A 27,425-nucleotide genomic window follows, 5' to 3' on the forward strand; every position below is an offset into this window, starting at 1 on the left:
TCAGGAAAGTCTGTAGCAGCTACAAATTAAGTGCAGCTGGAAGAGTGTCCTCATACTGGGGCTCTCACCTTAGCCAGCTTTAATGGAAACGAAGGCCTCCGCCCATGGCTCTCGGACCCAGCACTGCCTGGGAGGGCTTGGTGGGACTAGCTGAGACACAGGCAGACACCTCCAGACGCTTCACCCTTTGTCACCCTTCAAAGTCTCTCCCTCTTTTGCTAGGGATCCCATAACAGTCTGAGTTCTATGGGAAAAAGATGGCCCGTGTCCCTTCTCTAGATTGGCATTGTAAGAGATCCATAATCTTGTGGGGAGAGGGACAAGTTCTTACTCATTTAGCTGCCCAGAGTTCCCCGGTGAGTGAGAAGCCACGGGATGGCAGGGTAGGTAGGTGGGCCTACAGGGCTCTTGGGAGCGGGGAGAGTTAACTGCTGGTGACACTGAGTTTTTCTTTGCCAGTCCCCTTGGGAGGTGGGTGGAGGATCTGTTCTACAGATAAAGATGTGTGGCATTCTGAGGTAGGGCTGGCAGGGTGAGAGTCTGGCTTTACAGAGGGCATCTGTGACCTACAGTGTTCCACCACTTGTGGTCTGGGCGCCACCTGGAGGCTGGTGCGCTGCAGCTCTGGCCGGGATGAGGACTGCACCCCTTCCAGCCGCCCCCAGCCAGCCCGCCATTGTCACCTGAGGCCCTGTGCTGCCTGGCGCACGGGCAACTGGAGTAAGGTGAGGAGGGAGCCCTGGGTCTCATGGCTGTGGTTCGGAGATGAGCAGGACAAGGGTGAGCGCCATGCCACCGTCTGCACCCGGATCCTCATCTCCAGGAGCTCACCATTCAGCACCACCTGGCCTGGCCCAGCTAGTGCTGCTGTCTTTCCTGTGTCCCCACCACCCACCACTGGACTCTAAGTCCATCTGTCCCAGCCACCAGGGTTGTCACCTCTTTGGCCCAGGCTGGGAGGTCTAACCCTGATGTACCATAAACCTCCCTGGGTCATATTGCATGCAGGGGTTTGGAATGTGCCTACATGTGTGTCTCTTGGTCTCTAGTGCTCTCGCAATTGTGGCGGGGGTTCCTCCACAAGAGATGTACAGTGTGTGGACACACGGGACCTCCGGCCATTGCGGCCTTTCCACTGCCAGCCTGGGCCTACGAAGCCACCCACCCGTCAGCTTTGTGGGACCCAGCCCTGTCTCAACTGGTATACCTCTTCCTGGAGAGAGGTGAGGCCTGGGTCTGAGGGGTAGGGACTGGGGACACCCTCAGACCCTGGCTGTACTTGATGGCTCCCTGTTCCTGCAGTGTTCCGAGGCCTGTGGTGGTGGTGAACAGCAGCGTCTGGTGACATGCCCAGAGCCAGGCCTCTGTGAGGAGTCGCTGAGACCCAACAGCACCCGGCCCTGCAACACCCACCCCTGCACGCAGTGGGTGGTGGGGCCTTGGGGTCAGGTGAGCAGGGTTCCTTGGGGAGGGACTGGGAGCAATCCTTGGCAGGTAGCCCCGTACCTTAGGCTTTGAAGCTGTGTGCTATGTTCTGGTCTCTCTGCGGTCACTAAATATACAGTGGTGACCAGATGAAGTCCTCGTACTTTGCCAGGGAAACTCAGATAGAGGGGAAATGGCTGTGTGTGGGGTCTTCTGAGGAGGCTTTGGATTGATACCTAGAGGAGTCAGAGATGCCAGAGAGGGATAAAGAGAGTAGCAGGTGCTGAGTCCTGAGGCAGAAGTGGGGAGGAGAGGGCCCCCCAAGGGCAGGACAGCTGTCTGCTGGGTCTCTTGGGAGCTGATTGGTTCAGGAATCTCAGTGATTCCTTAGCCTACTGGCTGCTGAATGAATGAAGCTTTGCCCTGCTGGGCTGTTTTTTTTTTTTAACCTTTAAATTGGGGGCAGCATAGAGGAGTGGAAGAATTAAATGAAGAGCAGGGGGACTGTGGCGTGACGTCAGTAAACCTGAGCACCGGGTGATTCAGGGTGGGGACTCTGGCTGAGACCCTCTGCTGCCCATGGCTTGCAGCACATCTTCCATGTCTTTTGGGCACCGTGGTCTCACCCCGGTGTCTGTCTTCTCTGTCCAGGCCTCCTGGGTGAGTTTTGCATTCCTTCTTTGTAAAGGGAAGCCTTCCCGCCAGCCTGGTTCCAGAGCCGCATCAGTCCCAAGTGAACACACAGGAGGCTATATTAATTATGAAGCTGTTGGCCTTGCTTGTTTCTTACTGGCTAGCTCTGACTTAAGTATTTATCCCATAATTGCTAATCGAAGTATTTCTCTTACCGGAGAGGTTTCTGGGCTTCCTACCCCATGGCGTTACATCTTGATTTTCTGTCTTTCTCCTTCCCAGAGTCCTCCTGGACTCCTAGTCCCACCTATCTTGGTTTTCTAATGGCCAACAGTGCTTTATTGACATATACACAGGACTTCCCCCATCACTTCTTACTCTCATGTTGCCTTCATTGCAAGGGCAGGTGCCTCCAGTGACAAGGGGGGTTTAGCACTAGGCACTACTGGGTCAGAGGTGCCTTCCTGGAGAGGGGGCGTGCTGTCCAGCGATCGCCAGTCCCCGACTGTGATGGCTGGTCCTGGGGACACCCTCTCCTCTCTCCTGTGCAGTGCTCAGCCCCCTGCGGTGGGGGCGTTCAGCGGCGTCTGGTCAAATGCGTGAACACTCAGACTGGCTTGGCGGAGGAAGACAGCGAGCAGTGTGGCCATGAGGCCTGGCCTGAGAGCTCACGGCCATGTGCCACTGAGGACTGTGAGCTGGTTGAGCTACCACGTGAGTGTCTCCTTACTCCTGGGGATGGTGGGGTAGAGGGAGAAGAACGGCCGGGAGCTACAGAATCATCCAGATGTCAGTCCCGTAACAGCTGCTGTTCTATTTACAGTTCGCTCAAACCATAGGTCACTGTAACTGGGAGGCCACAGGGTGCCAAGGTCCAAAATTGGGAATCGGCCAAGGGGAAGCCCAGCCACTCAGGCATCCTGCAGAAAGCTTCTGTAGCCTTGGGGAGTTGGAGGAGCCCCCCTGGCCTCTCAGTTGTGGCAGGCTTTTCTCCCTTGGGGTCAGTCCCCACAGTGAGGCGAGGATTTCGTTGGGCTCTGGGCACTGTCTACTCCTAGGAGGATAACTGCCTGTGGTGAGCAGTGGAGACTCAGGGGGGACTCCCTCCCAGGGTCCTCCTCTGCTGCTGCTGCTGCGGCTGCTGTTGCTGACTGTGGGCTTCCTGACCAGCTGGGCCATTATGGAGCAAAGGGCTGAGCCAGACATGGCTCTGGAAATCACCTCCTTCCTGAGGTTCCAGCTGTCCCCAGCAATGCTGAACACAGGAAGCAGTGTGGCCCTTGAGTCACATCTGGGCACCCGCTCACCAGCTGTGTAGTCTTGGGCTCTAGTTCCCTATCTGGATTGTCATCTCCTCATGCATAAAGGGGCTGGCAACCCTTATTCTTGTATTAGTGGGGTCTGAGGGCCCAGTCCTGCCAGGGCCCCTGCTTAGCATAGGTTAGGCCACTTTACTCTTCCTCTTCAGCAGCCGTTATTGTCCCCCACAGGAAAGGCAGGGGAGTCTGAGGCCACCTCTGACACTTGAGGGAACCCAGGAGCTTGGCCCTCACCTACTGGGTCACTGCATCCGTTTCCAGGACAGTTTGTGGGTGTCAGCCCCAATCTGCCTGTCCCTGCTTTGCACAGCCTTCACGACCAGCAGCTGGCTCCTGGTCGCCCTGGCTCAGGGCCAGAGTGGCCCCTGCTGTGCCATTCTGCTCTGAATTTCATCGCCTCAGGTGCTGAGGAAATGCCAGCCTGGGCTTGTCAAGCCATCCTCGCTTGTCTTGCTCTCATCATTTTCCTGAATCTGTCCCCCAAACCTCCAAGACACTTCAGCACAGCTGAGCTGGGTGCTCTACCACAGTGCTTGCCTTCGGGGGCCGATGGCGCCCATGGCTCTTCCGTCTCTCACACCAGGCTCAAGGTTGGCAGGGCCTGGGGTTAGCTATGATCCCAGGTGGTGCAGAGAGGGAGAAGGCAGAAACCGAAGCTCTACCAGAAATAACCTGACTTCGGAGGCTGTGTGGCCTTGCAAGGTCCCCCAGGGAGATGGGGAGGGTGGGCTCAGCGGGACTTGGGGAAGTGACTAGGCTGCTACACAATGCTCACCAACAGGACAAATTTCTTGCCAGTCAGGGAATACTCTTGGATCCCAAGTTCCTGGAGCTTCCAGGATGTTTTGATGGCTTGTGGGATTGTGTGACGGGACGTTTGGAAATCCTGGAAACTCCAGGGTGTGTGATCACCATGGCAAAGCGACTGACATGCCTAGTCACTTCCCCGTGGAGGTGGGGGCTGTTATCAAGAGGAAACCTTCACCCAGTGGGTGGGCCTGCCTGAGGTAACCCAGGGGAACTAGTGTTCAGGTCGAGTTTGGAGTTGCTGCCTAAAAGGTGGGGCAGAGAACCTTTCTGCTGGCTTGTGCCCTCTGCTGCACCCGGGGATGTCTCAGACTAGGGCTTAAGGTTGCCCGCCTGTTCCTCCTCCCCAGGGAGACTGCAGAAGCAAGCAGGGGTCTGGGCAGCTGTGGCCTCAGCAGCAGCAACAGCAAAGCAGTAGCACTGGGAGGGAGGCCAAGGTTCTGGAAGCAAGCCACTTCCCCAAATAGCTTTCCCAGGAGAGACAGCCAAGCCTCAGCTGCTGTCACCCTCTCCTGTGCCCTGACACCAGGGGCCTGCACACAGCCTTAGGTGCCTTTGTGGCCCTGGCCAAGTCCAGTTTTCTGGGCTTCAGGACCCAATGAAATGGGCGGCTGTCCCGCCACACCAAAGCTGAGGATGAATGCGGCCCACAGGAGGCTGGGGGGAGGGCAGGGTGTAGTGGCGGCAGCAGAGGCACTAACGGTGGCAGGGATGCGGAGTGGTGTATACTGGCACAAGTTGTGGACCTGGTCCTGTCAGGAACCGTGATGGAGCCCGGATGAAGATGGTGCTTGCATCACTTCTGGGCAGGCTCTTGGGCATCTCATGGCCTCCCGAGGTGGTCAAGGATAGGGCCTCAAAACCTTTCTTCCACAAAGTTAAGTCCAATGGTGCTAGCAGTCCTAGGACAGGTGAGGCAGGGACCACAGCTAAGGACTTGGGGCTCTGATTCTGGGAACCTTCTTCAGAAATGGGGTCTTCTGCTGGCTGCTACTCTTCTTAAGGCTACCGAGGTGAAGGGTCCTTCAGTCTAATTACTAGGCGATGACGTGCGGTCTGGGTGCCATGTCCACTGGTTGTAACCATCCCACTATATCCCTTCTCTTCTCTTCTCTTCTCTTCTCTTCTCTTCTCTTCTCTTCTCTTCTCTTCTCTTCTCTTCTCTTCTCTTCTCTTCTCTTCTCTTCTCTTCTCTTCTCTTCCCATTCCCAGGTTGTGAGCGGGATCGCCTGTCCTTCAGCTTCTGTGAGACACTGCGCCTCCTGGGCCGCTGCCAGCTACCCACTATCCGCGCCCAGTGCTGTCGCTCATGTCCCCCGCTCAGCCGTGGTGTCCCTTCCCGAGGCCATCAGAGGGTGGCCAGACGCTGAGCAGAGGCCTGAGCAGAGTGCACATCAGAACGCACAGACAAACTGACCCACGACACACAGACCTCAGCGCCCCACCACAGGCTGCGGTGGAGCCCTGCTCCTCGTGCCCTAATGGTGCTAACCCCATCCCTGTGCAATGGCAGGCTGGGGACCCCTGTTCCTCTCAGAAAAGGTATTTTTTTATTCTAACAGTTTGCACATTTGTTATCGTTTTACATAAATGAGTATCTACCCTTTCAAAGCAGTTTGGCCTTGTCTTGCATTTGAAGACTCTCCAATGTGATCCTACCTACCTACCCTCCCTCTCTGTTTTCTGTTTTTAAGATTTATTTATTATGTATACAGCAGGCCAGAAGAGGGCACCAGATCTCATTACAGATGGTTGTGAGCCATCATGTGGTTAGTGGGAATTGAACTCAGGACCTCTTAACCATCTCTCCAGCACCTACCTACCTCTCTTATCTATTGGCTACTGCCCTGTCCCTTGTTGAAGCCTCAGCAGACAGCAGCTTTTCTGTTCCTGGGGGGGGGCGGGGCAGACCAGTATGGCCAGCACAGAGGCCATGCAAAGATTCCTGATATGGACATGGAAGTTCTTGAAGTGGGCGGAGATGACTTTTATGAAGGCATCTACAGAGGGTTACACAGGAGGAGCACGCAGGTCTTCTTTGCAGGGGGTTACAGGCTGGCAGGGGCACAGGGAGTCCTCTTCACTGTCCCTACTCAATCTGCACCCCTGCCTGCTGTTTTCCTTTAAGACCCTCAGAGTCCTGGGTTTCACAGGCGTGGAGCCACGTGTCCTCATGCAGCTGAGGCTGTCTTGTCTCCCACTTAGGCACTTGACAGATCTGCAGCTGGGCATGCAGGCACTTTGAAGAGGTTTCTGGACCCTGGTCAGTGCCGGGGAGAACCAGGCCTTCCTCTCAGGCTTGGCCCTTGCCTGACTTGCTTCTGGCTGTGCCTTGTCCTCTGACATCTTCTGGAAGGCATTATTAAGCCCTCCTCCGTGTCCGAGGCACTGGGGTTCTCTGAGAGGACACTCGTCACACTGTGTTCTCCAGAGTGAGGCGTATGTGGAAGCATGAAGGCGTTTGATCACTGAGAATGTGGGGACACTGGAATCACTCCCTAAGACTGGGAAGCAGGGTCACCAGCCAGCGCTGTGCCAGTTCCGGACTCCTCTACCCAGGAGTGGAGAGGGTGGCTGTTGCTCTCAGGAGTAAACGTTTCTGTCTAGCTCTGGGTTCCCTATTCTCCCATCTCATCCTGAACATGAGCAGGGGAGGTTCACAGAGGAGGGAAGTGACTAGGAGGTGCGGGTCCAGTATAGGTCCTGAGCCCCTGCCTCCTAGTCCACGCTGCAGGCAGGTCTGGATGTGGCTTGGCCAAACACAGGCAAGGTTACTCAGGAGACCAAGTCACTGGTGGCTTGTGCGCATCTGAGCACTACTACCATGCTGAGGGGGAGGAGCATTGGGCTTGCTTCCTGCCTATGTCTGCAGCAGCCCTGTGGGCCCAAAGAGGCCTTGGGGACCCACACTCTGAGTAATGGCTTCCTACAACTTTGCCCATGGCAACTCCCCACAAAGATGGGAGCAGAGCAGTTTCCTCGTTCCAGACACATACACATCAGGGGTTGGCACTGTGGCAGAGACCTGGAGTCCCTGACCCAGCTTTGGCCTGTGCTATTACTACAGTGCTGTGGGACCCCAGGAGCCCCTTCCTCCCCCAGTCCCCAGCCTTGCCGAATAAATCCATGTCTCCCCAAGAGCAGCAGTTTACCAGGTTGAGCCCTGTCCCTCCCCCCTTCCTCCTGGAAAGACATTTGGTCCTAATCATTCTTGTGTTTTTCCAGAGATGGCTGGGGGAATCCCTAGAGGCAGCTGGGCTTGAGCTGTCTGCCCAGACAGGAGGCAAACAAACCATGACTCAGGCTGGGCATGCACAGCTGGTGTAATGGGGTACCTGTCTCCCAAGGGGCGGGGGGGGGGTGGTAAGGACGGTTACAGACACAGGCAGTATCTCACTTATGGCTTCGGCCTCTGCCCTCAGCCCTTGTCCATAGTTCAGTCAAGGCACTCAAGCCTACCAATGCTAAGAAGGGCATCTGTTCCTTCTCTCCCAGTGGAACCAAGGGCAGGGACATAAGAATCAGGAGGCTGGCAGATTGGAGAGGCCACCAAAATGGACACCCCTTGCTCCAAGACCATGCAGAGGCTTCTGTCACAAAAGACTACAACTACCTTTCAAGGCAGAATGTAATACAAATTAGTTTATTTCTCCCTTTGTGAGTCTAACATTTAACTCAAAGATCAACACAAAAGCTGCCGTGACACAAAAGGACAGTCACTTGGTGGTGTGCCCTCAAGTCCTCCAGTCGGACACTGGGCGAGCATCCAGCCTCGGTCTTCAAGGACTTCCCTGAACAGGCCCACCCAGAGGCGGGTGGATCAGGAAGACAGCACTGTACAGGGTGAGAGGGGCGTGTGCCGCGACACAGATAACAAAACCTGGCTGGGTCCCGCCTCGAGTACTTCCTGTATCAACATAACATGGCGAACATCGGAGAAGTAAACAGCTGTCAGCACGGCTGGAAGTAGCACTAGAGGGTGAGCAGAAGTGAGTGGTGGCCAAGCTTAGGGTGAAGGTGGGGTGGCAGGGACTGCAGCTTGGGAGGCTCGGGCTGATATAAATACATACAGGGGAGTTGTGCGCACAAAATAGAACTTGCTATATAAAAGTCGTACAGCATCTGGAAAACCCTTAATAAAATAGTCTATAAAAATATAAAATGTAGTGAAAATATAAAAGTATTAACAGTTGAAGTATTGGTTAAGTCCCACCAGTTGGGGCACTGACGGCAGGGTGCTCCCCCCGCGTGCTCTAGTCTATGCTTCGGGTGTCTCAGCCCACCAGGCTCACCAGGCAGGAGCACGGGCTGCATGCTGGGTAAACATTCAGGTGAGCAGCAGCATGAGGCAGCCCCCGACGTCAGTGGTACCTGCCTGCCGTGCTGGCGGGTCTGAAGTCTGGAACCTCAGGGGCACTGGAGGGCAAAGACAGGTCTCAGCGATGAGGGAGTGGGAGGTGATGACTCAACTCACTGGAGGTCTGCCACTGGGAGGAGCTGTGCCATCTGTCCCCTCACTGGAATGAGGGCCACAATGCCTTCTCACATACCAGTCCTTCATCCCAGGGAGGAGAGCCTGGCGTGCATTTCCTCTGAGACCATTAGAGACTTTCCCTGGCACTGATGCCAACTGCCTGGGGAAGTAATGCTGCCTCAGGGAATGGCCTCACATACACTACACTATTCTACACTAGCCATGTCCCAGCATCACCAGGTGTTTTGAAGATCCTCTACTGGGTGCCCAGGACAAAAGCAGCGCCCTGCCCGAAGGGCACTTGTGCCAAACACATCTATCTGGACTGACATGGCAGCGGGAGCCCAGCCACGGGGCTCCAACCCCATCCTCCTGCACCTCCTTAGCAGCTGTCCCCAAGGCTGACAGCCATCATTTCACAAGGGTGACACCAGCATTTGGTACCAGGGAGGCCCCGAGAACAGCAGCGAGACCATGGTCCAGTTCAGACAGTTTCCTAAGGAAGCCAGGCCTCAGACCACCATCCTAATACACAATGATGACATTTTCCATACCTGAAAAGAGATAAAGGCTATTGGCTAAATATAGAGACCAGCTCCTTTTATATGGTAATAAATGAAGCAACCTTCAGAGAAGCTGAGCGCAATCTAGATGCGGAAAAACCACTCAGCCATTCAAGTGCTTGAAAGTGGACAGTAAAAACAGGAAGACCAGTCATGGAAAAAGATCTCTCACAACTGCCGTGCTCCAATTCTCAGTCTGACTGTGTTTATACTAGCTAAGGATTGTTTCCGATTTTTTTCCAGGTAGTGTAAGATAGTCCACTTAAGGCTGCTTCCCTTGTGTTCCGATAATACTGTTAGACAATGTTTTCTCATGACAGCCGCCCATCAGGGACGCTTAGGATTGAGCAAAAATAGCCTCCCTTGTTCAGACCCTCTCTGGGCTTCAAGAAGGAAGTGTTCCAAGTCCCCAGCATTCACTGTGCCTGAGGCCACAGAGACCCCAGCTCCCTGCTGAGAACAAGAAGGATCCAGACAAGAGATCTCCTGGGGAGAGCTCATCAGCTCATCCTCAAGCAGGGTGCTCACAGACCTAGGGAGCTGGCAGTCAGCCCCAATCCCCACCCAGTCACTGGGCATGAGATAACAGAGCCCTGGCCACTGCCATCCAGGAGCCCACAAGCCACAGCCCTGCCACATCTGAAAGTTCCCCATGTTACTTCTCGCAGGGGTAGGCCTACTGCAAGGCTCACTTGGAACCCAATCCAGTCACACTTGGAGAGTGGCATCTCCAAGTCACCTCCCAGCTACAAGAGCTTTCCACAGTGGCTCTTGGAAGTGTGCCAGCCCCCCAGACCCTGCAAGTTGGGACAGAGTAATTGGCAAAACAGCTGGCAATGAGAAGTATGGGGGCTGTCTGCAGGGCTACAGTCTGAAGGGCTGTGTCCAGAAGGGGCTGCGGCTGGCAGTGTGAAGCCACCAGCAGAGGGCTCCCAGGCTATCTAGGAAGGTTGATTCTGAATAAGAAGTGCCCTCGCTGTTTTAAGAGGTTCCTCTTCTTATGATGACCTTTTCTTGTCTGTGGAAGCAGCCACGCTGAAGCCCTGTTTGCATTCCTCCACAGTGCTGTCCTTGAATAAAAAGAGCATGGGGAGATGTGGAGATAGCAGTTTTTGCAGGGTCAAACACTCACACAACTGGCAGACGCTGTAAACAGGTCCTTGGAAACAGTCAACTGGCGAGGCACCAATCAGGCAGCACGCATGACTGTGATGCACGTGACTGGATGCCATGACATGGAAATGGCTGTAAAGCCATCAGACCCCTGCCCCCAAATGGGAGACGGGAAAGTGCAACTTAGTTTGGGACATCTGCCCAGCAGATGCCCAGAGGCCACAGATGTTACATTCTGGCAGCTGAACGAGCAGAGACACGCCCAGAGTCCTTTTTGCTACTTTTGGTTGTGAAGGCAAGAAGAGCAGCATCCTAGGGTGGGGGTTCATTCAAGTGTCTTCCTCCTCATCGCTAACCAGCTCGCCTTTGTCAGGGCTAGTGTCCCGCTCACGCAGGAAATCCTCTCGGATGGCCTCCAGCTCTGTCAGTTCCAGCCGGACCTTCTCTAAGTGGTAGGCTCGCCGGTTCCGAATCTGGCGCAGGGGGAAGGGGTTCAGATCCCCGAAGGAGATGCTGATGAGCTTCCTGGTGGGACAAGGGGCAGAGGCAAGCATCAGGAGAGCTCAGGTGAGTGCTCAGAGCACTGTCTAGAGACAAGGGAAGGGAGCAAGTACCATGCTGAGAGTCTGGTGGGGGAATGTCACCTTGGGAGTCCAGCCCTATCTTAGGCTCGCCCAGAGGCTAAGGGGATTAGCCTAAGTGAAGAACCCTTTACACCTGATTCTTGATCTGCACACTGGGAGCGATAGAGGTGCTACCCCAGATGGTTCCCACATGGAGGCACTAATAACCTGGAGCTCACTGGCAGCAGGTGTCAATGAGGATGACTCTTCAGGGCCAGCGTCAGACAGGGCATAGTAAGTGCCTGACACCAATGGACTAGGCATGGATGGCAATGACATCATATCCAGACATCAGACCCTGTCTGCAATGTGACCTGTGCCAAGACACAGTTCCCAGAGGCACACACAGTTTGTCAAGGCACCAACTGAAACAACGTCTTAAGCTTGTCAGTGCTTAATAAAGATAGTGCTAAGGATCTTCTGGATGCCTGATTTTGTTCTCCAGCATTCATGAGTCAGACTCACTGCTCTGATTCTGCTGGGGACATGGCCTTGCTTCCTGACAGCAGTATTATCTTATTTGCCATGGACACTATAAACTTGTGGGAACAGCATGTTATCAGGCCTGCCCCTTATCCTCTGCCTGGTTTTAAACCATCTCTTCTGCTCCTTAGGTGTCTGAGCGACACTTAGCATAGGTGTACAGAGGATATGCCAGCCGTCAGGATTTCTCCTTCTTATCCTTAAACAGCTTCTCTGGCAAGGGAAGCTTCTGGCTGGCTCTCTTCTCAGGCCAAGTTCCCCATATGCTCTAGGATGGGCAATCACCAAGGTTAACTGACCATGTCCAGGTGTTGTTTCAGGCCCAGGTTTGGGATCTCACTGGGGCACATCAGTGAGACTGAGAAGCAGGAGCCTACCACTGTCCTTCCTCTTATGTGCGCCACAGGCTCCATAAACCAGAAAACTCATTCTTTACTACAGAAAGTGTAAACAAGGTTACTAAATTATTAATTTACCCTAGTTGGATAGAACCAAATGCGACAGGGCCCAGGCTGCAGTACAAAGAGGATTCAAATACTGGTCTTGTATGCTCAGCCTCTCATGGACCCCCAGAAGTCCTGCCACAGACACCGACCAGTACAACCTTGCATCATCCCAAGTCTCCAGAATGCACCTGGCTACAGAAACCCCTGCCCATCTCTGTAAGACCTATCAACTCTGCAGAGCTGCCTCTCCTCAGACCATGAGCGTGGGCAGCTCCTTCAAGTACTGGAACTCCAGTGTGGAGGTGGGACCAAGGCACCTGCAGCTTCAGCAACCTCCCTGGAGGTGGCCAGGTGCAGGAGTAGGGGCCAGCGGCAACTGGAAGTGATGCACACATTTTGACCCCTTAGCCCGGTGACCCTGACTTTCTATAGCAAAGGGGAAACTGTTTCAGGAGCCACTCACAAGGTGGCGCTGTAGGATCAAGCAAGATGGGAATGGCCAGTTCTGTCCTGTGGTGGCAGGCAGTAGAGGACAGGGATTTATCTCCAGGCAGCCCTGACATTCCCCTTAAGACTGTTAGGGTGAGGCAGAATCTGTACTTGAACCAAAATGCTCTCAACACAGTGTTAATTGTCATGTGGGAATTCCTTCAGTCATTTTTTTTTTTTTTCGAGACAGGGTTTCTCTGTGTAGCTTTGAAGCCTATCCTGGCACTAGCTCTGTAGACCAGGCTGGCCTGGAACTCACAGAGATCCACCTACCTCTGCCTTCCAAGTGCTGGGATTAAAGGCATGCGCCACCACTGCCCAGCCTCCTTCAGTCATTCTTAATCTTGACCAATTTGAGATGAACAAAACCCTCATTCTAACCCTTTCATCAATCTTTCACAGCGAACACTTACAAACCCCTTCCCTCGGGGCACAAATCAGGTTATTTTTAGTGTTAGTACTGAGCCTAAGCCTTTCTTGAAAACATACTCCTCAAGAGAAACAGAGACCGCCTCCCAGAATGGCTTCTGGTACCACTCCCACTGCTGATGTCTACCTCAGCCGCCAGAGCCAGAGCAATGACCAACTGTGGCGTAGGGAAAAATGGCAGCTCAGGCAGGAAATAACTGTGTGGCTTGAGAGGTGGGGTGTGTGTGTGAGTGTGTGTGTGTGTGTGTGACCCTGACTTTCTTCAATCCATCCCACTTGTCTTCATCTCCAAGAACACCTCTCCAGGCTACCACCTTTCTTTTCCAGATCCGTCTAATAGTGTGTACTCTCCTGGTGGCCCAGCATGTGTTCAGCGACTTTCCAATATGCTTGGAATAAAGCTCAAAGTCCTGAGCATAGTCTATAGGAGCCAGGCTAGGCTGTAGTCATGAGCTCCAGCACCCTGGCACAAGCTGAGTGCCCCCTCCCACTGTCTCTAAATACACTTGTTCCCACAGCTGTGCCTGGAGGCATCTCTGTCAGGCACAACTCTTGCTATTTCCTCCTAGCCTCATTCTCTTCCAGCCTGGTTTCTTCATCACTACATGGTCTAAGGGAGGCTTCTTCCTGCTGGGAGCCATCAAATTCAGGGCTGTTTTGTATCTACCATCCCTCCTGTATCGATTCTGCACTATCACAGGGACTACTGTTTTCAGTAGTATTGAATATTCATCTCTGTCTCCTCAAATGACTGGATGGCCATAGCCCTTCCCATTTCTTTCTCTGAAAAGGAACTTCCCTCTTGCACATGGCACCCTGGACGGCTCTTGAGTCCGAGGATTCCTGACAACTCACCTGGCATCAAGGATAGTCCGAGTGAAGTAACGGAGATACTTGAAGATGGACATGGAATCTTGCAGCTTTAGGATCTCCTCTTCCTTGTATTTAAAAAGTGCCAGGGCAAAACGGAAAATAACCTAAGGGAAAGCCAGGGAAACTGTAATTGAAGACACACTGTGGCTAGGCATGAGTCGTGAGGCTTGACTCTAGAACTGGGGGCTGGCTGGACCACATATCCCAAGGGCCCTGTCCTCGGGCAGACACCTGAATTGAGGGGTGACCTCCAGGACTAGACAGAGACCTTTGGTACAGAAAAACAAATGTTTGTGGTTTCCAACTGTTCAGCCCAAATCACAAACGTTCCTAAGAAGTGAGACGTGTGGAATCCTTTCACATTTGGTTACCTTAGGTATTCAACAAAGAATACTGACCTAAGAACCAGTTCTACATAAGATCAAAACCCAGGCTTTTTTGACTGAAAATGTGAAGCTGCAACTCCAGATGGGCTGACAAAGCCTTGGCTGGTGAGCAGGGGGTCGCACTGATTTTTCAATACAGTGAAATCCGCAGTCGATTGTGCTGATTTGTTTTTGGGGTACTCTGGGCAAGGCTGGGGGGAATGAACTCCTTACAAGTCCAGGAAGCTTTGGAACAAAATGCTTTTCCATATCTAAGAGCCTTGAAGGCCTGTGTCAGTCTACACAGCATCATATTTAGAAAGCAGTATTTTCAGGGTCAAATTGTTCATGATTTTCTTCACATACTCATCTACAGCCCAACAAAGATAGTGCTGACACTCCTGGTTGAGAATTCTTTGTATTAATGACAAACTAAGACTATAAAAGTGGTAATACTCTATGCTGGACACTAAATCTGCATACGGGATAATACATACACTCAACTGTCTTGGGAGTGTAAACTCATAAGGTTATTTATTTATTTATTTATTTATTTTTTGAGACAGGGTTTCCCTTTGTAGCCCTGGCTGTCCAGGAACTCACTATGTAGACCAGGCTGGCCTTGACCCACCTGCCTCTGCCTCCTGAGTGCTGGGATAAAAGGCATACACCACCATGGCTCAGTCTTCATAAGGCCCTTGTTGGGGGGCAATCTGGTGTTACCCCAACAGTGCTGGTGAACTAATCTGTGATCCTGCAATTCTAGGTTAAATCTAAAATGCATGTGCATACGGGCAGAAAGAGCTGGGTGCGGCTTGTTCTGAAGTGGCAGAAGATTGCAAACAACCAAATGGGCCACCCTCAGGGGCTGCTATGTACATTTCTGACTCCTGTATGAGGGAATGCCATCATGCTACAACATAGCTCCTGTATGTGCTGGCACAGAACTAGCCCCAAGATACAGTAAGTTAAAACAGCACACTCTGGGATAGGCTTAAGAAACACAGAAGAATATAAAATTGGGGAGAAAACAACAGAATATGGGGAGATTGCTTTCCTACTGTATGTTCCCTAGTTACGTTTTGTTTTTATTTAGTTAAAATTATTTATTTATTGGTGTGTGTACATTTGTAGACACATGTTTGTGTGGAGGTCAGAGAAAAACTTGTAGAAGTTGGTTTTCTCTTGCCACCGTTTAATTCTAGGAACTAAATTCAGACTGTGAGGCTTGTTGTTGTGCTGACCCACCAGGCATGCATGCATTCATTCATTCACGGTATGCTGTGGTATGGTATGTGGGGGTAGGAGGAGGCTAGAGACTGAACCCAGAGGCCTCACCTGAGCAAAGTTAGTGCTGGACCACTAAGCTACTCAGCACTTTGCAAGTTATTCTGAGGCAGGATCTCGCTATGAGCTGCCATGCCCAGATTCACACTGAGGTTTCTGAAGGATGAGTCAGTAACTGCTGTTTTCCAAGGCCTGCAGGAACACATTAAACTGAGGTAACCTTGGTACAGTGGTAACTTCACAAGTTCCAGGTGAACCAGCCACTTAGCCACTATTGACAATGGTCTGTCACAGCCTGTCAAGCATGTATATCTGCAAGGAGTACACTCACCTTTGGTCCCTCATAAAGGAAAGAGTCCCATATTTTGAAAAGGATGTCGCTGACAACACTGTCCACAAATACCACCAGAAACCAGTTGAAGGTGATGAGGGTGTAGTCCACTTTGTACTGCTCAAAATGGGTGTGCAATCGAGGCAGCTTCTCACTCATGAGGTCTCTGAACACCCGCTGGTCCACCTGGAGAGGGAACAAAGCGGGGAGAAGTCCGGGTCTGCAAACCACAGCAGCTGCTCCACAGAGAAGGGAGGGCGGAGCCCACGGGAACATGCAACAACACAGCCGCTTCAGATGTACACGTGGGACACATCATAGAGCCAGGCTGCTCGGTGGCCCACAGGCAGCCGACCTCAAATGCTGCAGGGACATTAAATGGCACTCTCCTCAGGGGATGGGGAGAAGTGAAGTCTGTTGCCTGAAAGCAGCTCCTGTACTCAACATGTCACGTGAAAGCAGGGTACGGAGGAGAACTGGCAGGCTGGTGTCTGCCTGCTAATACTCCCATGAGTCCAGGCAGTCTTGACAGGTGCATGAGGAACGGTGAGTCACTGAACATGAAATATGACATACTACCCACTTCCACGCAATGAGCATGCTTACTAGGGCACGGTGGGCAGAAGGCACGCTAGAGTCAGAGGATCGCAGGTGTGTCTTGTTAGCTGGGTCCACCCATCTACAAGGATGTTCTAAACAGCTCTGCACTCAGGAAGACAGTGGTAGCTGACTTACCCACCGTGCTGCTCTGGGCATTAAAAGAGATACGTAAAATACTGCAAGATAGGCAAGTCACAGGAGGCTACAAAAGAGTCACAGGTGGCTATAACCCTGCAGGTTATGTCAGCCAACCAGTGCTGGCTGAGGTAGAAGCTCAGTACGGTTGGAGGATGACCAACAGGATGGAAGGGTCGAGTAGGGTAGCTAGACAAATGGATGAGTGTAACGTGGGCAAGGGATCAGGGTTCTAGGAAAGGGTTGAGAGGCCACACCAAGGGGCTTTCCCTGCTTTGTGTGTGACCCACACAACATTTAACTTAACTGTGTGTGTGTGTGTTTAAAACAGAAACAAGCTTCAAAGAACAATGCTCAGATCATAGAGTGGGACTCAGGTGCATTTGGTTACTGTCTGTACGAAACCAGCTTCCTCACAGACTCTGCAACCAGCAGGGAAGAAAGGAGAAACATCTCAAGGCTTTCAGCAGGACGGCCAACAGTGAGGCCTGCTCTCTAGGTCCATCCTTCCAGTTGCAACAGGAAGGCTAGACTGGATGGCCGAGGGCCCTGTCAAACTGATGAAAATGGAGGAGGGTGCATGGATCTCAAAACTACTTGAAGGTAATTGCCAAAGGTAACCCCTTTGTGTGAGGGGTAAGAAACGGTGCTTAGAACATCTCACTTTTGAGCCTGGCATGGAGATGGCAGAGACGTGGCACCTGAGACCAGAGCACAGGAACAGAATGGGAAGATAGGAACCAGCGGGTGCCCCCGGGGCACCTTTTAGGAAGAGACCCCCTGTAGTGAGTGGTACAATTTCAAGAGGGTGGAGAGGAACAGGCTGCAAAGGCAGAAAGCCAGCCTGTAGAGGAGGAGGGCTCTGGTCTGATCATGCTGAGACCATGGAGCAGGTCATGCTCTCTAGAGCAGCTGATAGGGAAATTGACCGGATGGCCACTTTGCAGAACAATCCTACCAGGAGGACACCATGGACTAATCTTCAAAGCCCCTGTGCAATAGTTTTGTGTCAACTTGACACAGCTTAAGTCATTCGAGAGTAAGGAACCTTGACCGACAAAATGCCTCCATAAGGCCAGGCTGTAGGCAAGCCAGTAGTCATTCTCAGTCTTCCTAAGGCTTTGCCTCTTTAATGCTGTTGCGGTGACACCCAACCATAAAGTTATTTTTGTTGCTTCTTGATAACTGTAATTTTGCTACTATTATGAATCGTAATGTAAATATCTAAGCTTCCTGATGATCTTAGGTGACCCCTGTGAAAGGGTAAAGACCCATGGGGGGGGGGTCAAGACCCACAGGTTGAGAACTGCTGCCGTAGAGCATTTTCTCAATTAGTATTGATGGGGGAAGGGCCCAGCCCATTGTGGATAGTATCATTCCTGGGCTGGTGATCCTGGCTTCTATAGGAAAGCAGGGTGAACAAGCCATGAAGAGCAAGCCAGTAAGCAGCACCCCTCCATGGCCTCTGTCTGCATCGGCTACAGGTTCCTGCCCTACATCCTGTGATGTAGAAGTGTAAGCCAAATAAACCCTTTCCCCCTCAAGTTGCTTTGGTAATAGTATAGTGTTTCATCACAGTAATAGTAACCTTAACTAGGACAACCCAGTCAATTAGGACGAAAGATGTGAACATTCCCGGGATTCCTGGAATACTAACATAGCTACAGTCTAATCAAATGGTAACACCTTAAAAATGTTATTCTAAAGGACAAGCAAAAACTTTTAAAATGGCAAATATTTGTTTGAAGTTCTGCTTTTTAAAATATTGTTATGGCTATAACAATAAAAATGCTACTGTTATTTGTTTTAGAAAGCACAGTTAAACAGGTACAAGGAAAAACCTCTATTTGAAATTTAACTTTTTAAAAGGCAAAGCTAAAAACTAGTAGGCATGGCCTGGAGAAATGGCTCAGTGATTAAGAGCACTGACTGCTCTTCTAGAGGACCCAGGTTCAATTCCCAGGACCCACATGGCAGCTAGCAACTGTCTGTGACTCCAAGATCTGAAACCCTCACACAGGCATACATGCTGGGAAAACGCCAATGAACATACATAAAACATAAATAAATTATTTAAAAAAAAACCCTATCAGGCATGGTGGTGAACACCTATACTCCTTGCACTTGGGAAGTTGAGGCAGGAGGATCTGGAGTTCTAGGGCAGTTTTCAAGCAAGACCCTTTCTCAAAATCCAAAAACATGTGAATAAATAAATAGCTAAAAACAGTGCTGTTTCTAAAATAATTTTAAACATTATAAATGTACCTTAGAGTGGATGAAGAACAACAAAATAGAGGAATTTAGGGGTTAAAAATGGAGATTGGTATGGAGATTCCTCAGGAAAACGGAAATCAGCTTACCACAAGATCCAGTAATTCCACTCTTAGACATATAACCAAAAGATGTACCCTCATACAACAAGGGCATCTGCTCAACTATGTTCATAGCAGCATTATTTTTAATAGCCAGAACCTGGAAGCAACCCAGATGCCCCTCAACTGAAGAGTGGATAGAGAAAATGTGGTACATTTACACAATGGAGTACTACTCAGTGGAAAAGAAACAATGGGATCTTGAAACTTGCAGGCAAATGGATGGCACTAGAAGAATCCATCCTGAGTGAGGTAACCCAGTCACAAAAACACAAACATATATACTCACTCATATATAGATTTTAGACATGGAACAGGGCATTGCCAGCCTACAATCCCACCACCAGAGTCTGGGAAGCAGGGAGGACCCTAAGAGAGATATGCATGGTAACCCAGAGAAGGGTTATGGGAGGAGATCTCCTAATTGGATTGGGAGCAGGGGGTGGGGGAGAGGGAGATGGGAGAAAGAGAGGGGGAGAAGAGGAGGGGAGAGGAGGACAGGGGAGAGCAGGAAGGTTGAGTCAGGGCAAGAATAGAGGAGAGAAGAATAGGAGATACATATTAAAGGGAGCCATTGTAAGTTGGAAGAGAGATCTGATCTGGCACTAGTGAGATCTTCACAGATCTACGAAAATGACACCAACTGGCATTAAGGTTACCTTAAATGCCCTCCCCTGATAACGAGATTGATGACTTCCTTATATGCCATCCTAGAACCCTCATCCAGTGGCTGACAGGAGCAGAGGCAGACACCCACAGCTAAAAACCAAACTGAACCCCTGGAACCCAGCTGCAAAGAGGAGTGATGAGCAAAGGAATCAAGACCAGGCTGGCAAAACCCACAGAGGCAGCTGACCTAAACAAGGGGGAATTCATGGACCCCAGACTGATGACTGAAAGGCCAGCATGGGACTGATCCAGACACCCTCCCCTTCCACCCCTCCACCCCGAACTGGGGTGTCAGAGAAGAGGCCTCAGCAATTTATGGGACCTTGGAGAGTACATCAGTATTTATTCCTGGCATACATATGGACTTGGAGCCCATTCCATATGGAGGGATGCTCTCTCAGCCTGGACACATGGGGAAGAACCTAGGCCCTTCTTGGGATGATGTGACAGACTCTGAAAATCCCTCATGGAAGGCCTTACCCTCCCTGGGGAGCCATGGGGAGATGGAGGAGGACAGGGGGTGGGAGGAATGGGGGGCCAGGGCAGGAAGGGAGGAAGAGGGAACTGAAAGTAACATGTGTAAAAAGTTAAATAAAAAGATTATTATAAATAAACAATGCACATTTGCTCTCTGACAATAAGAGACAAAATCAAAGGTGTAAACTACTAAAATGAATGTAATTGTCTTGAATACTTTTAAAAAAAAGTGCTCAAAATAATCTGTAGAGCCTGTTTCACCTTTCACGCATGTATGTCTACTTGCCCCTGTCAAACTCAGGTTAGATGTAATATCCTGAAAACTGTCCGTAGCCATGGCACCCACAGCTGCCTAAGAGGTCAAGCTGGGGCTGGTGTCCGTCCACCAGGAAGCACTGCTCCCCTCCCTGCCCAGTGCCACTCTTGGCAGTCAGATCACACACTTTCTCTCATTACTTCCTTGTCAACAATCAAACAATGACACATTTGCTAACACTTCAAGTCCCTGGCGATGGGGCCCCGGTGCCGCGTTGAAGAGGCTGCAAAGTAACATCTCCTGTTACATCTGGACATCTGAGCATGAGACCAAGTGATGACTCAGGAGTTAGCCTATCCGGGTGGGGGTCGCTCAAGACTCTGCATGGACAGGACATCTATCTGACTTTGAAGTGGGAGAAAAAACGTGTGTACACACTTCTTCTTCCAACTGGATGGCAGACTGTGCCTCACTTGAGGCTGTCCAGGGGTTGGCAGAGGGATGGGCATAGAGCAGGCTGCCAGGAAATGCTTGCTGAGGCCTCTGTTTCAGCCCTCCTCCACTCGGCACTGGAGGACATAGGATAAGTATGTCATTCATCGGTGTCTGCAATGCCTGCTGAGGTCCTGGCACACAACATGCATTTCAAGGATGGCAAGAAAGGGAAACCTGGCCAGCAGTCGGGTCACAGTGGTAGCAGGCAGCAGGCAGCAGGCTTGGGGCTCTGGGTTCTGGCAAAGCTAGCACTGGGACTGATGGCACACTCACTTGCCTTACACATGGTACAGAGATAATGGAGAGAAATGGATGTCTTAGGAACATCTGAGGGAAGAAACCGGCACCGACATCAGGGTAAAAAGTACCTGATGACACCCCAGCTAGAGTGGTCGGGACAGCAATGCCTCACTTTTTCTATTCAAAACACTAAGGCATCATCTAAGGCTCTGAATCTGAGCTTGCAGGGTTGTTTTCAGGTGCTGTGAATACACAAAGCATGGCCACTGATTTAAAATCCCACCTGACTGAGACCACTGCCTCATCCCCTTGCTGGCCATGTCGTCCTGGTTCACAAACTCATGTTGACAGGGAAACAGTTCTCAGTTAATTAGCAAGTGAAGAGATTGCAAGGAGGACAGGCAAGCTTTTCTGGGTGTCCAGGGACATCAGTGCAGCTGGGACGGGACCTGGACTTGGCAACCGTGGAAGGCCAGAGCTCAGCTTCCTACCAACCACCAGCACGGTGTGGAAGGAGGGCACAAGCTTAGGCAGGGGCTCCAGTGACTGAGTGCAAGCCCAATATATTCATCTTTGGGGGTGTGCATATGTGCCATGGTATGGAGATGAGAACATGAAGGAGCTGGTTCTCTCCTTCCACCATGTGTTCTAAAGATTAAATTTAGATCATCAAGCTTGGTGAAAGTGACTTTACCCAGGGAGCCACCTTGCTGGCCCCTAGGTAACTAACTGGCTCTAGTTCAATGTCTTTTTTTCCTCTGGAGTCAGTCGGGGGGACAATAAGGTTGGCACACGGTATGTTTTGAGAGTGTAGCTGATAGTATAAGCCCAGGCTCATCAAATACCAGTTCCCTTTTCTGGCCAAACAGTAGCTCCCGCAGGTGCTGACATTTCTTTGGATGGTGCTGGACATCCTAAGATGACAGAGCTGTGGCCCGAATGGTACCACTGATTAGCTGGAGGATAAGTGGGCAGTTAGGGTTAATTCAGCTAGGCACCAGTCATCTCAAGGATGGCAGGAACTGAAGCAACACCCCTTACAGCTGCCCTGGGAAAGGGAGGGCGTATACTGGAACTGACCTGGAACTTTCTAGATGAGCAGGGGATGTGTTCTAATAGAGGACTCCCATAACCAGACACCCAGTGCCCCGTCATTGGAGGGTGAACTGTATCCAGCAGCTCTATGGGCGGGTGGGAACTGTCCACTAGCCCATGGCGCTAGCCTGAACGGGGGGAGAAAGGAGAGCAAGGGCAGGTTGTGTGAGCAGGCATGCTGGGCTTGTGAACCTGGGGAGGCGGCTGTGGGGCAGCCACAGCTGTGGTTGACAGGAAGAACGTGAGGGCAAGGCAGCCAGGAAACAGAGAAAAGGGCCAGGATAGCAGAGAGAATGGTGAACACTGGGGTAGCCCTAGCCGGCTGAGAAGTGTCCAAGGCTAGACCAGGTGGAGACATGGTCTGACCTCTTCCAGCCCATGCCACCCTACTCTGGGCCCTGCTGTCAAGATCCAGATGTGAATTGGAGCATGTACCAGATCTTCTCATGTGAGAGGAGGTTACTTACTGCCAATCTTTTAAGATTCAGCATTGTCTGTTCCCAGAAACTAGGGAAAGGAAGGGCAGAGCACCAAGGAAGTTGCTCCTGTGGTACCTTTAACAGCCAATTCTGTGCTTTCAACTCTGGTTCCTTCCCCTGGCTGGAGGCTCCCCAAGCCTCCTCAGCAGCCCTTTCCCTCCCCCCCCACCACATCTTCTCCAACCTGGCCCCCGCACCCTGGAAGAACTGACTTAACATAGCAGCTGCCCCCATCTTTGGTCTATGACAGACTGTCTCTCTGAGGTGCCCAGGGAGCTGAAGGACCTAGCTCATTCACAGACACCAGTCACTGCAGTCTTGTGCACAAGCCGCCCCAGATGACCAGATGACAACTGGAGTCCTATTGGCCAGTGACTAAGGCATAGTATGTTAGAAGTACCTGGGACCCCAGTAGAGTCTTTGTGTAATAGTCTCGAGGCATGAAGACTTCCACGATGGTGACGAGACACCAGAAAGCATCTTCCTGTTCCAGGTAAAGGAGGGCCACTGCCACCAACCTACGGGCAGACAGGGACAAGGTCAGTGTGGGTTCCTGTTCCTGCCTTCACCAAGATGTCTGCTGAAGCCATTTTCTCTAAGAGCCAGCACAATTTCTTCTTCCCTAAAGAAGGATAAATGAGAATTTCTGGGTAAGTGACGAATCCTCTAAAACTTGAAGAGAAAAGTCACATTCTCTGATCCTGTCATTTGGTTTTTGTTCAAAGTTGCAATTATTTCCCAGTGAAATCGCTTCCATGTGATCCAGCAACCTTGTGTAAAAAATGTTCCACTTGGGCTGGAAAGATGGCTCAGCTAAAGGCTAGGCTCTCAAACAAAAAACTGTTTCACTCTAATACTCTGCTAATGCAATTAGTTCTTTGAGTTCGCTGCTTAAAATGCTTTGATTAATCGTTTTATGTCTATAAAGTAATGTGAATGTAACGGAGTATGAGGTAGTTTAAGAATCTGATACCCTCCACTATCCAGAGGCCTCTCTGGAGGAAGGAAATAGGGTTGCACAGAGTCCCCAGCAGAGGCCTTTGGAGCTGCATGAGGGGTACACATGGGGCAGGAAAGGAGGTCACACATACCAACTTCTCTGTCATTCATAATTAATGGAAGTCTGGCTCCAGCCATTTGCACACTGCCATAATCAGGAGGCTGTTGGTAAAACACAACTAATCCCAGTTTCCCAGCAGGCTAGAGCAGGAGGAGTCACAAACTGAGGCTCATGCCTGGCCAAGTTGGCAAGACCCTGTCTCAAAATTTAAAATAAAGGTGTGTATGAAGAGGGGGTGCTGGGGAAGAGGCTCAGTGGTACAGCACTTGCCTGGCATGTCTCAGGCCTTGGGTGGGGGACTCCGCTGTGCTCAGAGGCAGAGTACCCGGCTGACCTATGAGATCCTGAGTTCCATCACCAGAAATGGGGAGCGCTGAGGAAAAGTCCCTCTCCACCGAGCTCAAATCCAACAACTTCTACCCCAAACAAAGTTTATACATGTCCCTCACAGGAAAAATGCCCTCACTCAGAATCTGTTCTTTTCTTTTTCTTTGATAAAACTGAAAGAAATCTGCAAATCTCAAATGAAAAAAATAGGACCTGGCTGGGTAGGTGTCAAGAGGGTGACTCCAGCTTCCCTAAAAGGGATGGAGAGTGGGGAGGTGACAACTGGAGGGCAGTCACAGAGGAAAGTTCCTGACACTCTAAAACAAATAACTAGGAGAGGCATCCAAGAGTCCAAAACAGAACTGTCTGGACATCACTTAACCGAGGCTGGGCATGGTAAGCTCAGATCCAGAAAGAGCTAGTGTTCTCATATTCGAATGCTAGGTTCTCAGAAGGCAGGGGCATAGACCAAGGATTCTGAGGATAAAAATCTACCCCACCCACCAATTAAAATTCAGAGGCTCTAACAGGACAGATGTGGAGGCGAGTCAGTATTCCTGGGACTTCGAGGATCACAGAGCAGTTCCAGGAGAGTACCAGCAAGCCTCCACTGCGCAGTCCTGGCCTCGGGGGTTTAGACTCAGTACAGTGTGAGCTGTGGCTTTACGTAAAACCGAGGCTGCTTTAGGCAGGTTTTGGTTTTGAAACGTGACTAAGAGAAGCTGAAGTCCTCTTTAACCTCCCAAGGACAGAGATCCCGTCTTTGTTGACAGAGAAGTCACTGTTTCCTGGTAGCCACAGGGTTTCACCTGGGTTTTAAGTAAGTCCAGCTTTCCACCTCCCCTCCCGTAATACTCACATGCAGACACAGGCAGCTCACCCGGAGGTCAGCAGCAAAAAAGCCTCCGAGCAGCCACTCACAACTCAAGGACACACAAACAACTTCATTCTTATTTTATCTCTTCTTCCCTCCTCGTTTGAGGCAATGCCTCACTGTGTAGCCTTTACTGGCCTAGAACTTACTATACAGACCAGGCTAGTCTCAAACTCATAAGATCTACTTACTTCTGCCTCCCAAGGGCAGGGATTAAAGGAGTGTGTCACCATGCTTGGTTTATTTTCTCTTTTGGACAAGCTTGGAAAGGATAGGCATATGAACCGCAGAAACAACAGAAAGCAGAGAGAGATGAAGCAGGGGAAGACGAGACGAGCGGTGAGATGCTGGCCCAGTCCAGTCCTGGTGCGGAGAGGAGTCTGGTGGGCAGCAGACCTTGGTACCCCCAGAGCCTTGTCCTGGCCCAACACACAGCTCAGATGACAGCCTGGGTCACTGGTAGAGGGTGAGAGGCCCTCCGTGTTCTCTGCTTATGGGAGCATGGAAAATATTCAAGACCTATAAGACATTCTACTTAGTGGCTACAAAGCAAAACAAACAGACATGGATGTGAGAGATTTGTGGGGAGGAGGGGAGTAGACAGGGATGGTAGGGGGTTGGGACAGCACCAGGGATGAGAGTGGTCAGGACACACGGTGTGCAGGAGTACAATTAGTAAGAAAAGAAAATCTAACATGCCTCAACTTTGGAGCATTCTTCAGCATTCTGAAAGCTTTGCAGAGATTCTAATCCATTTTTATTAGGAAAAAATCTAATCTAAAGAATTTAAATTCAAGTTCATATTGTTCTGCTAAGTTTAAAGTATACAGATACCGAACTAAAATTATTAGGGTGCTGCAGGATGATCTAACTTATAGGACCAGTATGGTAAATATAGTCCGTTATTTAGGATGATCTAACTTATAGGATCAGTATGGTAAATATAGTCCGTTATTTAGTATAGTGTCACGGGAAACAAAGCTCTATATGTAAAAGAATTGAAAGCTACAAAACAATTTTATCACCTTTGAAAAACCACAATATTTTCATGTCATTACTAATGATACTAAATATTTGTCAACCACCTACTAAATTTTTGAATAACAAATCTTATATAAAAGTCATAACTTTGTCACTCTCAGAATGTACACATATATTTTACATTTCTGCCTAAAAAGAACAAGAACTTTTAAAAGAAAAGTACTACAGGGAAATCAAGACTAAATATGACAAAAGTTTGAAGTTTAAAAGTAAAAAAAAAAAGGCAAGCAAGTTTAGGACTTTCAAGGGCTGAGTTTTAATTAGCAGGAAAAAAAAAAAACCCATTCAGGATCCTGCACCAATGACACCAGCTTTTACACCATCAATTATTAAATAATGCAATCATATTCTTATGATTAAAACTAAGCATGAAGAGAAAAGCGAAGAAGGAAAAAAGTGCGACTCTAAGAGGCTTCAAGAGAGCCTGGCTTCTGTGCTCACCAGAGCTGGAGCTGGGACTGAACCAGGTCTCACTTGTGCCAAGAACACATACTAGTGCTGAGCCACACCCCAGACAGCTTTGACTCCTCAGGCTCCGAAGCAGAATCTGCCTGAGTTACGCGAGTACTGTGTTGTGGGATGCTTGTTCACTGTGTGAAGATGTGCTGCTGTGATTGGTGGAATAAAAAGCTGAATGGCCAATAGGTAGGCAGGAGGGATAGGCAGAATTTCTGGGAGAGACAGGAAGAGGAGGAGGAACAATCCAGGCACGTGGATTATGCCAGAGAGATCCCAGCGAGACTCTGAAGAAGTCAGACATGTGGTACAGAGCAGAGAGGTAACTGAGCCACACGGCAGAATGTAGATTAACAGAAACAAGTTGAGTTATAAGAGCTAGCTGGGGACAAGCATAAGCCGAAGGCCAAACTTTCATAATTCAAGTCTCCAGGTCATTATTTTTGGGCTGGCAATTCAGAGATAGTCTGACAAGAAAGCCTGCTACAGAAGAGGAGGTATTGCATCGTGCAAGCTTGCTGTCATCCCAGAATCTTCTCCCCTGGAGTACAGGCTTTTCTTAGCCAGGAGGAGACAGAACTGCCAGGTAGTGCCTGGTGCCCACAGGTGCTCTAAACCACAGATGGGAGTAGTCTGACACCCACCTGTTGAGGCCTTGGCAGTAGCCAATATCCGGATTTCGCCAGGAGAAGGCCAGTAGGACGCTGCGCAGCTTCTGGATGCCCTCCGACGTGGGGCTGGAGTAATGTTTGTTGTTTGGCAGAGTCCGCAGCAGGTCCAGCTCAATCTGCTTGGAGGCGGGATTCTGTTTCTCCAGTGCCTTCTGGAGCAAGCTCTGGAAGTAGCCGGGCTCCATGCTGTCCTTGAACTTCCTGGTGTGACGGTCAACACACCACTTCCACACCTTGGAGCGGTGCTCATGCGGAATGCCTGCTCGAATCAGGTTCTTGAGCTCGGGCGAGCACACCATCTCCCTGTTCATTGTGCTTGCAAAATAGTTTTCCCACTTGACTCCAGTGGAGACTTCCTGGTTCTCTGTGAGGTACAGAGTCTTCAGGTCCAACGCTCGGACCTTGGCCACCAACTTCTCTTCCTCATCGTCATCAGGGACAGTCCTAAACCCGTAGATGTCAAACTCACTGTGGATAAATAACAAGAGGGACAGCAGAAATGGCATGGGCTTGTGTGG

The 27,425-nt window shown here is 50.6% G+C and overlaps 2 protein-coding genes across 6 annotated transcripts in view; one reads left to right on the forward strand and one right to left on the reverse strand.

Annotated features, from left to right (window-relative positions):
• The window catches only part of Adamts7 (ADAM metallopeptidase with thrombospondin type 1 motif 7), a 38,887-nt gene extending 33,092 nt beyond the window's left edge, over window positions 1-5,795 (forward strand). For all 3 annotated transcript variants that reach the window (XM_013120983.3, XM_040740318.1, XM_040740320.1), the window contains 5 exons: window positions 573-725; window positions 1,050-1,223; window positions 1,303-1,449; window positions 2,610-2,772; window positions 5,397-5,795. In XM_013120983.3, coding sequence (XP_012976437.1) covers window positions 573-725; window positions 1,050-1,223; window positions 1,303-1,449; window positions 2,610-2,772; window positions 5,397-5,554 — 795 coding nt within the window. In that variant the 3' untranslated portion in view covers window positions 5,555-5,795. The remainder of the gene's footprint in view (window positions 1-572; window positions 726-1,049; window positions 1,224-1,302; window positions 1,450-2,609; window positions 2,773-5,396) is intronic.
• Window positions 5,796-7,811: 2,016 nt separating this feature from the next.
• Tbc1d2b (TBC1 domain family member 2B) overlaps window positions 7,812-27,425 on the reverse strand; it is a 68,392-nt gene continuing 48,778 nt past the window's right edge. For all 3 annotated transcript variants that reach the window (XM_005080713.4, XM_040740322.1, XM_040740321.1), the window contains exons 9-13: window positions 26,881-27,375; window positions 22,879-22,996; window positions 15,661-15,846; window positions 13,660-13,781; window positions 7,812-10,859 (exon numbers count right to left, since the gene is read on the reverse strand). In XM_005080713.4, the coding sequence (XP_005080770.1) occupies window positions 10,664-10,859; window positions 13,660-13,781; window positions 15,661-15,846; window positions 22,879-22,996; window positions 26,881-27,375 (1,117 nt within the window). In that variant the 3' untranslated portion in view covers window positions 7,812-10,663. The remainder of the gene's footprint in view (window positions 10,860-13,659; window positions 13,782-15,660; window positions 15,847-22,878; window positions 22,997-26,880; window positions 27,376-27,425) is intronic.

Source organism: Mesocricetus auratus, unplaced genomic scaffold (assembly GCF_017639785.1).
Source record: "Mesocricetus auratus isolate SY011 unplaced genomic scaffold, BCM_Maur_2.0 Super-Scaffold_100691, whole genome shotgun sequence".
Lineage (NCBI taxonomy): Eukaryota > Metazoa > Chordata > Mammalia > Rodentia > Cricetidae > Mesocricetus > Mesocricetus auratus.